The 12,886-nt window shown below is 39.6% G+C and overlaps 1 protein-coding gene across 2 annotated transcripts in view; it reads left to right on the top strand.

Moving 5' to 3' along the window:
• Nucleotides 1-12,886, top strand: part of LOC110473756 (ethanolaminephosphotransferase 1) — a 56,370-nt gene that overhangs the window by 36,594 nt on the left and 6,890 nt on the right. For both annotated transcript variants that reach the window (XM_085572100.1, XM_031504028.3), the window contains exons 7-8: nucleotides 8,965-9,013; nucleotides 10,971-11,151. In XM_085572100.1, coding sequence (XP_085428226.1) covers nucleotides 8,965-9,013; nucleotides 10,971-11,151 — 230 coding nt within the window. The remainder of the gene's footprint in view (nucleotides 1-8,964; nucleotides 9,014-10,970; nucleotides 11,152-12,886) is intronic.

The raw sequence follows: 12,886 nt of genomic DNA, 5'->3' as shown, positions 1-12,886 counted from the left end.
CAGTGAATTATTCACCTTTGACAGAGGTGTAGCTGAAGACAGGGAGTGATTTGTGCTCTTGCAGTAGCACTGCAAGCCCAGGGGAGATGGATGCTGGCTCAGCCAGAATGGGCAGCTTAGGTCAGTGTTAGGTGCTAGCAGAGGCCAGCTCACTGAACACACTTGTTCTGTGCTGCACACATCAGTGCTTGGTTCCTGTCACTAAGACACATGAGATCCCATTCAGGGAGTGCTCTGATGGCTTCCCTTGCACTTGGGAAACCATGGATGAAGGTCTAATTCAAACTGTTAACATAGTAGGAACACTTGTGGAAGGGAAGCATTTCAGCATTATCAGATCTGCAGGTGTAGCATCCGTTTTCATACTCTGCCAGAACCAGCTGCAAAGCAATGTTTGATGGACTGTTCCATTAACACAAGAAAGAAGTACTGCTTCTGTCTTCTGTGGTATGCTTGTATGAATAGATTTATGAGCACAGAATAGTATTTCTTCCATCATTGTCCCAAGCAGAGTAGGCTTAAGTAGGAGCCAAAAGGTTTCTCCAAAAACCTTGTCGCACACTATGCACAATGGCAACTTTTGCAACTTAGTTGACGTTAAATATGGGTTTAAAGGATGCAAAATAATAGTCTTGGTTGACTCTGTATTATAGGATTATCATAGAGCTTAGTAAATCTCTTAGAATCATACACCAAATTTAAATATAGAAAAAGTAGTATTCTTCCACTAAGGGTCATGTTGGTCCAGAAAACACTGCCATTTTGTATTTGAATCTCAGCTCAGCAGTAAGGTGGTTATCATTGGGTAGCCTGTGTGCAGTAACTAGGGATATGTGAAATTTTTAGAAGCTTGTGGTAAATTGCAGGACCCCACTGTGACTGCAGAAAAAGTACCTGTCTAACCTACATCAAGGGCCAAGCAGCCAGGAAAATTCAATTATTCTCTCCCTTAGAGAGACTGCAACAAGTGTGTCTTGCTCAGACAGTACCATTTGTATCAGAGAGCCCACTCTGGCTTGCTCAGTTAAATGCCTCTGTGGCTAGTTAAAAACAAAGTGGGCCTCTGATGCTTTTTACAAGTTAGTTTCCCAGGATCCCGAGAGGAGCCATTAAACCATAAATGGTTGTGCTTAACCATCTGATGGCATTTAGTAGTCACTAGTGGTCCTTCTAACAACGAACCTGTAGCTGCTCCATCAATACTTGGCATTTGTTTGGTGCTTTTACTGTTCCATACACAACAGGAGTTCAGCTGCTGAGCCATGGCTTCTCCAAGAGCAGCTGGGCTTTAGCTCCTACCTTCTGTGGTGGGAAGAAATCCAAACAACATGCACAAAAGTGTTTTTCAGATGTCATTCCTGGAGTTTTCTGGGGGAAAAAAAATAACCCATGTATAACCTAAGGATGAACTCTACAAAAGTACCTCTTCAGAGGAAGCTGTGGTATCACCAGGTGACACTCATTGAAAATAATGGAGCTTTTATCAGGTGCCAGAACACACAAAGATATATGTAAAAGTGCAGCATTACTGGTGTTTAGATTAGATCTTTTAGGAAAGAGAACTTTATGTAAGTTCCTGGGAACTGTCTGGCACACTGTGAACACCTGTAGAAAAGCCAAGTCTTGAGCTGCTGAGCTGCGACCTCAGAGGACTACCCTGTGAAACAGAGAAACTTCAGCATAGTATTTTATGGGAATTTGTCAGCCACCCAGCAAACATGATCCTGTAATTTTCACTGGCAGTGAATACAATTCCATCCTTCAGCTCCAAAACACACACCTAGCTGGACCTTGAATCAATGAGGACGGTCCTTCTCCCGTTTTCGGAGTATGTTGACCTGGCTACTAGGCAAAAATGCCTTTTGTCTCCCAACATGGGAGCAGACAGACCCTTTTAAAGTTATGTGCCTGTGTGCTCATCTGGAACTAATTATTCTGCACTCATCAGGGCTCCTGTGGATGACACTCCCAAAGCTCTCTTGGGATTTAAACACAGTTGTCCCATAGCATTTTCTGGCTAACTAGGGTCCCTTCAAAGGGCAGCACTGGGGTGAGAGCTATCATTTATTTTCACCCCTTCAGGGCATCCCAAATGCCTAACATTCTCTGTCACTCTGCTATCAGGTTGACAGCAATATGAAATATTTACAATAAGCATTTTAAAGCAGTCAGTTCTGTACATAAATTCTAGTACCACAAATGATACTGTAGATTTTGTGAGAAGATTTTCACCGACAGGTTGGCATCTGTAGTTCAGGGAGCAGCATTACTAATTGATGATGGTTTCTGTCTCACATTGCTATTAAATGACCTGTAGGTCCATGCTCTGAATGAAGCATTTCCCATGTTTGGGACCTTCATACTTGCTCTGTATGAAGATTTTATAATGTCTAATAAAATTTGAGTTCAGGCTACAATCCTTTCCTGGAGAAAGGAAGATGGAAACATGCATGTTACTGGAAATTCCTTTTGGTGTATTCTTTTGCTCAGAATTGACTAAGGGCTTGGAAGTTGTGGTGGGATGTACACAAACAAATGGGGTTAGCACATCAGCTTCATTCCTTAGGAAGGTAAATTGGAAAAATTATACACAGAGTTTCCTACTCCTTCTCGGTATTAATTGCAACAACAAGAATAGCCCTCATGGGAAAAGGATCACCTAAGCATGGAGTGAATATATTATACTTCATCAGTGCATGGTACATAGAGCAGACTATTTTGTAATCCAGACATGGTGTCATGTTTGACTCTACTCTGTTTGGTCAACAGTGCCCAGATCTGGCTACTGAAGCCTGTGGCAAAGGTGAAACAAGTTTTCAGTGTGTAGGTTTGATCAGGAAATGTGAATTGAGTTTTAATATCTGTCAGAAAACTGAAACTTGAACTTTGTTTTATAGATGCAGCCAAAGCATTCAGAATTTTTTCCTATGATGTGCACGGGTTTGGGTTCTATGTGGACTTGTACAGTGTTTTCCTTGAGGATCACTCTTCCCCAAGCTACTTAAGTACATAAAATGAGGAGTGAAAACATAAATAAACAGATAATAGCAGCAAAAAAGTAATGATGAGGCCAAGTTGTAACATTTAAAACATGCCAATTATGTGAATTTCATCATAGTGGGAAAGCACAGTTACTCCTCTAAAACAGTGCTTTGTACTTACACTGTGCTACATCCTGTATATCAAAGGAGGACACAAAATGGGTGTGTGCCATGGGTGTTCATACAACAGCCTGCCCCTTTTCAGTGTCAGAAACTGTTTAGGAGGCCACAGTCAAATTATGAATTTTTTCTGCCCCCTATGGAATTTTGTCTTTCTGTAGTGAGCTCCTATAGTTCCCATTGCGAAGTGGCTGATGGTTCTGCCCTAGTGATGACTTGCTGAATGATTACATGTTGAGTGCAATGTTTTCAAAAGGTTTTTGCTCTGACAGGCTTTGACCAGTGCTGCTCGAGAAGCATGCTTAACATGAGTTGGCTTCTACGTGTCTGTCACCAATTCAACATTTATTAAGGCATTGTTGTGACAGATTGTATGAGGCTCCATTAAAGTGAAGGGTGTGAAATACTCACCTGTCACTTGAGATATATTTTTAAGAAGCCTCTGAGTTCATGTTTGGAGTAACTCATCTGAACCAGTCAGAACAATAACCCAGAAAAGCAGAGTGCTCAAGGCCAGAGGCAGAGCAGTGTCACAGGATGCTGATTACAGGTGGGAATGAGTTTGGTGGTGTTAAGGTGTGAGGAGTCATTTCAGGGGCTCTGGGACCCCCAGGTGAAGGTCTAACAAGGGAGATCACCTGGCAGAGTCCTTCTGGAAGCCAGTCTGGGCTTTTCAAATAAAGGCACTGTTTCTCTGGTGCTCAATTCTTGCTGTGCCCAGAAAAAGAATGATGCTTGAACACAGCTACATCAAAGAAGCAGCTACGGCCATAAACTAATTCTTCAATTGATACTAAATCCCTCTGAATGCTAATTGTTATCTTACAGTTCAGTTTGAGATAAATGCCATGTCTAATACCTTAGACACTGAAAATAAGGTATAAAATCAACAAACATGATAAACACATCTCTTTTCAACAAGCATGATAAATGCATCCCTCTACAATCTTTGTACTCAAAAAATATCTTAGATGCTAAACATCCAAAACCTACATCAACTTCGTGCATTAAGACAGTGCTTATGTTTACCTTATGTTCCCTCAATTCCTGTAAAATCATTTCATATGGTGGATTTTGGGTGTATTTTTCACCCTAGTGTATTCAGACTTCACAGGCTCAATTAAGTCTGCAAATTATATATTTGTTTTCTAATGTTTTCCCACCAGCTACTAAGTCGTGTTAAGTTTGTCATTTTATATAGTAATAAAATGTAATGGTTTTTAAGTGGACAGCTCAAAATGCAATTATGAATTTGCACAATCAATTAAAAGAGTTGTCTGCTCAAGACATGCCAAAGAAGGTCACACTGTTCCATAGAAAGCTTCTGTTCCAGAAACGAGTGCTTTTAAAATGTTCACTTTTTGATGAAGTTTGCTTCCAGGCACTTATCAGTGTGCTAAACATTAAGTCTGTTAAGATATTTTCATGTGTCTAGCTGCTCTAAATGTGCAAGGAATTTGAGAAAAACACCGTGGAAGAAGTACTTAAATATCTTTCCAAGCTAATATTGAGGCCTGGATATTTTGAATCTACCTTTTCTTGTCTGGTGGCTAAGAAGGGTAAATTATAACACCCCATTTCTTTACAGCAAACATTGATTATGATGAATTATTAATCTAGAGCTGGAAAGGCCAAACAGTGTACTGAAGAAGGCCATGCAGAAGTGTGGGCACTCAAAGAATGGGAAAAGTGATAGTATTTAATTTATAAGCTGAAATACAAGTACAACTGCCTGCTATTAGAGAGTTGGTCAACTTGTGTGATATGCCCAGAAGGTCTGCACAGGCCTCTTCCCTGCATCCCAAATGGGATGAGTACTCTGGGGAGTATTTTTTGGGGGGAGCGCAGCAGGGCTGGTTCTTTCCTGAACAAATTCACACAACTTCCAATGCAGTGTTCACCTCAAATTGCATCCCTCTGTTGCACTGTCTCATTTTTGAATTTTTGACTTTTAGCTATCAGGAGAGCCAATTCTTAACAAATAAAATTTCAGTGCTCTTCTTAGGACAGTTTAAGGATGATTCATTTGCCAGGAATTTACTAACAAAGGGGATTTATGATAGCAAAGGTGTGGAGAAAATAAACTGCGAAGGTTGTCCTTCCTTTGAAGCCCTATAGCTTGTTTAGTGGTTTAGGTGTCTTGGAGTCACTTCTTCATTTGGTGGTGTTTACAGTCTGTGAGGTTTTGTGTTTTCAGAAATGTGGCTACCTGCATCAGGCTGTTTGCTTTGTCTGAGTGCCAGCATGGGCCTGGTGGGTGCTGAAATAGCATTTTCTGGAACTGACAGTAGTGTCAGCAGTTTATTTTCTCTCTTTCTCTACAATGACCAAGTCTGTATTTTGCAGAAATGCCTGAATTAAATCAGGTACAACAGCCACAGTAACTGCAGCATATCATGGAAACAACCTGTCTGCCTGTAGATCTTCAGTAGTCTTTAAATTTAGTTACATGAGCATTTAAAATGCCCTCACATAATTAAAATATATTACTGTTAGTCCAAATAACATGGGTGACATGGTATCATAGTATCCATTGTGTGCTAGCTTTTTAAAATTAATATTTTATTCAGCTGCATCACAAAACACCTTATTGGTTTGGAACTGAATTTGAAAGCAATAAATGAAATCTAAAGTTGTCCTTAAGATTGATGGGGATTGCCTTTTGATCTCTTTTATACACATGTATATATACATATATATATATATATGTGTGTGTGTGTGTGTGTGTGTGTGTGTGTGTGTGTGCGCGCGCGCGCACGCGCATATTTATATGCATGTCTGTGTATGTGTGTTTGTTTACATACACATATTTGGAAAACAAGATAATGCCTTAATTTCTTCACTTCAGATATGTCTTTAATCCTGAATTTCTGAATGCATTGGGATTTATTTATTTGTTTGTTTATGCTTATGTTTGGCATTTTTTAATATGGACAAAATAATTCCTAATAAAGAGCTTTAAAAAGGTTTACTTCTCTGAAAAGGGAGTTTACATTGTGCAACACAGAGGACTGACGATAGGATTGTACCTAAATCCGAGGATTTGGGCTTGATACTTTCAGCCTAGCGTGACACAAGAATTCCCTGTGTATCTGTGCCACCCATCTGTGCTGTGGTATTTCTGCCTTTAATATAGGCCTGTGTTCTTACAGTTGGGTCTCACATTTTAAATCAGCTGAAGAATGGGAAAATACTAAAGAAGAAGCTAAAAATTGCTGGAAGAGCTGTGTACTACTTCTAAGAACACTTGAAGAGTTCTGTTTTCCCATATGTTTTAAAACATCTAATGAGCTGAAATTGAATTTTAAAAAATTTAAAATAAAATATGTACTTTTAAGACATTAAAACCAAAAAAAAAGCTCCATGATCATCACTTGGGCAGTGCCTGGGTGGCTGAGTGCCAGAGAGCCAGCAGTGGGTTTGCTTTCCAGGCTGCACCTTTTGTTCCTCAGAGCAGCAGGGAATGGCAGCAATGCGGATGCAGCAGTTTAGCTCCTGGGCACAAAGGGATCCTTAATGCCAATTAAATAGCAGACTTTATGAGTACCAAAAGCAGCCCCCCAAGCCAGGCCTCTTTAGCTAAAAAAAGATGGGAAAGCAACATGTTGTAGGAAATTATGGAATTCTGAAAATCCCATAAGAAACGGGGAACACCCTTTGCTTCCCTGATGCATCCTCAGCTCTTTCGCTGTGCTAAAAGCAAAGCTGTGTAAAAATACAGGGGAGTAACTGGTGGAACTGCCCCGTTTGGAAAGTGGCTTTTTGCTAGCTGGGGGAGTGTTTGTGGTCAGTGTGTTATTTCTAACTAAAATGGCACTTCATAAAAATAACAAATTGTTGGCAACCATTGCTCTTTGAATTCTATTTCTAGTTCTAGTCTCTATTTCTGTTCCTCTCGGTTGCTTTTCTCCTAACAAATCAAACTTCAGGATTGCAGCAGGAAATTTAGATTTAACCTCAAGAGTCAATGTTTTGTCTCATGTCTGCTCTAATGTGATACAGATGTTGGAACTGCTGTACGTAACTCAAGATTTTATTGAACTAGCGCTCCCTGCCTAATAGAAAACATAGCTAACTGGAGTGCACATTAAACACAGATCACTCTGAAGGCACTAAGCCTGTGAATTCTAGAAATATATTGACAAAATACTTGGGATATTACTTCAATTTCACATCCTTCAGCTGTTTTTTAGGAAGTTTCTGCCATAGTAAAGAAGCAGAGCTCCTAATTGTTTTATAAAGCAAAGCCAAAAATTAAACAATAAAAAGAATGCAATACCTGAAATTATTTACAGGCTGGCTTTTCTTCTTTTCCAATTCTTTGTTTCCCTCTCTTTAGCAGATAACCAGAAAGACTGGAGAGACAGATTATCTGTTGCATCCCTTTTTACTTTTTTTTTTTTTTTTCCAGCAACCCTGATCTCCACTTTTCTTTCATGTTGTTTTCCTTTTCTCGAGTTGCCACTGTGGCCAGAGTTTGATAAACACTTGGATATGTCCTTGATGAGGACTGATGAGTGAACACTAACATTTCTCAAGACACTGCTATGTCACATTAGCCTCAGTACAAAGTTATCTGAAATCATATCTTTCCTCTATTCATTTTTTCCCTCCATATTGCTAATAATGAGATTAAAGTTTTCTACTTTTCTGTACAGGCAGCATAGTGCTTCTTAAATGAGATGTTTTAGGTCAAAACTAGAAAGTGTAACACATCAGAGGGCTTTTCTTGCCCACAATAAAATAGGAATTATGTATTAATTTAGTGCATCACACCCAAGTGTGATGAAAAAATCATGCCCTATAATAAAAAAGCTGTGCAGAAATGTGCTACCCAAAGCAATCTCTAAGCAGCAAATTGACCAGGGAAAGCCCTCAATACAGAAAAAGTGGGGGGAAAAGTACAAACCAAAGAGCTCTGCAGGGAATGACATAGATTTAAAAAGTCATATATATTTTCACCTAGTTAGGACTGACTCATAGTGGCTTTTTTGTTTAAATCTCAAGCTTCCACTTGTTGCTGGAAGTCTTCTTTGATTCTTGGGTGGATCAGCGTATTTTGGATGTGGATGTTAGAGGGGGTACAGCTGGGTCTTCAGGCAGCTCAGGGGCTGCTGGCAGCTGTGTTGAAAATACCAGCAGGGAGACACAGCATTAGCAAAGGCAAAACCCTTGTGCTTTGTGGGTTAAAGCCGACCTCTAGAAACATCACAGCTCTTAGAAAAAGAAAGCTGTTAGAAAAAGAAGTAAAAAACTTTCACTTGTTCAAATGATGGACATGTCATAAAAATTAATTAATTTCAGCTATTGTATTATCAAAACAGATCATTAGTTGACCCTTAATATTTTGGACTATAAACTTATTTCCCCACTAATGTGAACAGCCCAGCTTGAAGTTTATTGTCTTTCTGTATTCCACTGGAAGGCTTTTGGTGTTAGACTCAGATTTTTCTAGATAAACAGCAGCTCATGAAAAGTAGGGCTGTTCTGGGTCCAGCAGACAAACCTGTATGAAAAATAATTGATCCTCTCTATTAGCTATATCAGAATTTTTATTAAAATATTCCATTCTTGTAACTCATTACGTAGGAAATTCTGTATCAGCAACTATTTTCAGCAGCTGGCTTTTGGGAAAAAAGAGGACAGTTTTATTATTGCCTGAAGCCTGCAGCCTCAGTTCATATCCTGTAATGAGTACAGGAATACCGAATGATTTTTAGAATAGTACACAAGGTCTGTTATCATATGAAAAAACTCTGAGGTCATCAGTGTCGAATTATATGTTAATGTTTTTCTCTTTCAGGCTTCAGCTTGTTTCTATCATTTCCACAAACACTATACAACATTCACAGGTAAGTTAATTAACATTAAATAAGTTCTATCACTTCCTATTTAATTCTGTATATTTAATGGTTTCCTCATTTACAAATAAATGTAATGCTTGAAGTAGACTAGCTTCTTTCATCCAGATGTCATCCTGATAATGTAGTAAAAGGTTTTCTGGTAAGTTTTCAGAATCTGACCAGTTTCTTTTTCATGTTTACAACTCTCCTTTTCCTTTCATTTGCTGTTCTCTAAGCAGTCTCACAGTGGTCTTGCACAGTAAACTGATAAAGGTTCTGTAGCAAAAACCACTGTATTTTATTTGCAATCAAATGTGATTTGTAACTTCTGCCTGTGCTGGTTGAATTCTGTAGCTGACCATCCTGCACACTGTGAAGTACTTAATTGTCTTCCTGGTCCTTCTGTAAAGCTCCCCTCTGTTTGAAGTCTGCAGATAATTGCTATCAGATGTAAGCTAGGCAGGTGGCAAGTTGTGATTACCTCTAAGAACTGGCTTGCTGCACCCAAGAATTTTATACACAGTTAGTTTATATTCCAATGGCCTATTTTTATTAATGCTGCCTGCCTTCCCCTAGTATTTGCTAGCTCATTTCACTCATCTGTCACTTCAGGTCTCTCAGGTCCTAAGTGTCCTGGAGGAGGGACTGTCACTGCATGTCTTCAGGAATTAGTGGAAACCAGTACTAACATTTAAATTTTAGAGAGTCTATCAGACCATGTCGCATCTCTCCTACACAGCCCTTGTTGTGTGGTGGTGCTCAGTGCAGTCACCAAAAGCATGCACAGCCCTGGGTTTGGGGCAGGAAGTGTGGAGAGTTGGGAGATGTGGGGCAGGAAAGGCTGAGGACCTGCAGAAAGGCTGGGCTATGGGGCAGGGGGCTGGGAATCAGCTGTGCAAGGAAATCTTGTTCAGAGATGACAGAGAGGGAAGCACCTTGTGCATGTCAGCCCCTGGCAGTAGCAGCCTTTACCCCAGTGAGCATTGAGGGTTTGGTTTCCTTCCTTTCCTGTCAGGACTTTTGTTTAGTATTTTCCTTTTCAAGTCATCACTTGACATAGTTCCTCTCAAGCCTTCCGCTGGGCTTATCATTCCTCTGAAGAGAAGAGCACAAAAATTTTCAACTACCAGTCAGGTTTGCTTGAATGATGCATGCACAAACTCTTTGGTGATGAAGGATCTGAGTTTTCCAATAATCTCCTCTCTTTGACATGAGAAAGATATTTCTTGGATTTTCGTCTAGCAGTTTCTATAAATACATACATTCAAAGATTTTAAACAGGACATTTCTCAGTACATTTCAGAGAATTGCTCTCCTGAACTAGCTGTATGAAGGAGTGGTTTAGTGGTAGTGAACTTAGTGCAATAATTTACTACCTATAAAAAACAGCTTAAAATACCCAAGAAAACACAATGTATCATTAATTTTTTCTGTGCTCTAATTAGTCAAAAAGCCTCCCCTGTAGGCTGTATTTGAACTAAAGTACCTAAATCCTAATGTACAGGATCCTCAAGCATCATGACTTCCAGAGCTAAACAAGAGCAATACCTGCCAGCCATGTGCTTCACTCTGCTGCTGCTGAAAACATGGGGTGTGTTGACTGAAACAAGTTTATATCTTATGTTAGAAGCTTCATCCTCTAAAGCCATGTATTTTGAATTCACAGCATGTCTGCATGCTTGAAAGTACTGCAGCTCACTTTGTGTGAGTTTACTGCCATTGCCAGACAATGGTGAGCAAGCAAAGCTGATCAGGAGCTATGTCAATAAATCAGTATATTTTAACCCCAGAAATAAATGTTACTTGGGTATACTACAATTTTTTATAAAATATTTGGTATCTAGCACATTTGCACTGGTTGCAAGATGAATTATTGGGCCGAGTTTGGTCTAGAGTTTGAAATTACTGTGTAGAAATAGAATGGATAAAATTACTTTCTCTACAAAATTATTGTGTTTATTTCCAGAGCACATTTAAAGAAAACACTGAAGATTAATTCTCTGTATGAAGGACTGCTACCTCTTGTGTCGCCTCTGTTGCTGTTCATTCTTCTTACAGTCTGGGTGGTTTTATCTCCAAGCAACATATTAGCAAAGCAACCCCGACTGTTTTTATGGATGGTTGGGGTTGCTTTCTCAAATGTTATTGTAAGTATATTTGAGGTGGTGGTATTATTTAGAGATAGCTTTCTATTTTTTTGTGAATAAGCAGAAGGGAGCAGAAAATGTAGCTAAAATAAGCAGAGTCACACAGCTCTTTCACCTCTGTGTTACACTCAGTCTCATAAACTTATACCAGAACACGTGTCTGGACTGGGGACACTTACAGTTCTGAAATACCTCCTCTGCCACAGCATAACACTTTTGTGAGGGTTCTGGTTTGTTTTCTGAGGGTTCATGAAAACCCTAGGGATGCCTTCCAGAAATATAATAGATACTCCCCAACATACAAGCAGAACAGGGTATTTGTCAAAGTGAAAGAAAGGTCAACACTGGCACAGATTTACTAGCAAGAGTGGAAGGCTTGTAGTTTTCCTTTGCTCGTGTCCATTACTGTGGTCCATGTATTCCTAATTCCTGCAGTTCAGCTGATCCTACATTTCCCCTTCACCATTTAGAAAAAGGCTGTACCAGTGACAGAATGTTCTAGGGAAAGATGGAGAGCTGTTGGGGCCTTGTGATGGCTCTCTGCTCACAGATTAGTTTCTCCTGTATCACGTCATGGTGACCAGTTTCCCTCCTTTCATTGCCAAGGGAGAGCACAAACCTCAGTGCAGCTCTAGCTGCAGCACTGCAGCCAGGCAGTGGTGCTGAGCCCAGGTAACCCAGGGCTTTCTTCTCTGGGGGAAGCCAGGAGAGCAGCCAAGCAAAAAGGTGTTCTTGCATTTAAGCAAAAATACCCTAGAGGATAGTGACTAGTGTCATCTTAGGAAAATAGACTCCAACACCATCTAAATATCTTGCCATTGAGCAATGCTACATCCAGTTTAAAAAGTGGAAAGCTGGAAGTGTCTTGTACTATGAGACAGATCTTCAAAAATGCGAGGTTTTAAAAGAGAAAGCATAACCCCTTTAGAAATCTGAATTCAGGAATGGAAAAAAAATTATAATTGTGATGTTTGTTAGGTGTATCCTATAAATGTGTATTTCTGAAGGTCACAAATCAAACAGTACCATCTTAAGGATTTAATCTCACAAAAATGAGTTGATTTTCAGATGTGTTTTATTGTATGCATTATTCATTACCTAATCTACCCCTAATTACCCCATTATTTTCTTAAGAGAATAGTGGGATTCCAAAATGAGAAATACAATTACTTCATGCCAGTGGGGAAAATGCTTTCAGAGTTTGGCAGAGGGCAAATTCTGCACATACATCTTAACCAACCAAGAGTGATTGTGGCAGGATGCTTGCAGAAGAAGAATAGTAAGGCAAACCAGAGATTTTTTTACATGCTGCAGTTTACCAGATACTGAGTGCAATACATATTCTTCAGGTTTTGTTTGTTCTTTCCCCAAAACATACATTGCAGCGTTGGAGGCTCGTGCAAATTAAAAATGTATGTGCACTAGCTGAAAATGTTAACATTTTAAAAGCAAGCATTAAAAAATGTATGGGTGTTAGTTAGTTAGGAATTTGTAACATTCTAGAGTTCAAAATCAAGCCTGCACTTCCTTTCACTATTTCTGGTTCCTTAGTCATGTTTCCTCTGGCATCAGAGGAAGGCTTGTCATGGCAATACTTTTCTTCTCCATGATAGCCTGACACATTGAGTTTCCATTACCTGTTCTGCAGACCACAAACTGCAGACCATGGCTCTCTACCTGCCATCCCAGTTCCAGTATCTGGAATTTCTCATACCTTTGACCATTTATTTGGTCA

Source organism: Lonchura striata, chromosome 2, assembly GCF_050655825.1.
Source record: "Lonchura striata isolate lonStrDom1 chromosome 2, ASM5065582v1, whole genome shotgun sequence".
Classification (NCBI taxonomy): Eukaryota; Metazoa; Chordata; class Aves; order Passeriformes; family Estrildidae; genus Lonchura; species Lonchura striata.
The sequence above is the reverse complement of the archived record's forward strand: the minus strand, read 5'-3'. Positions and strand labels throughout refer to the sequence as shown.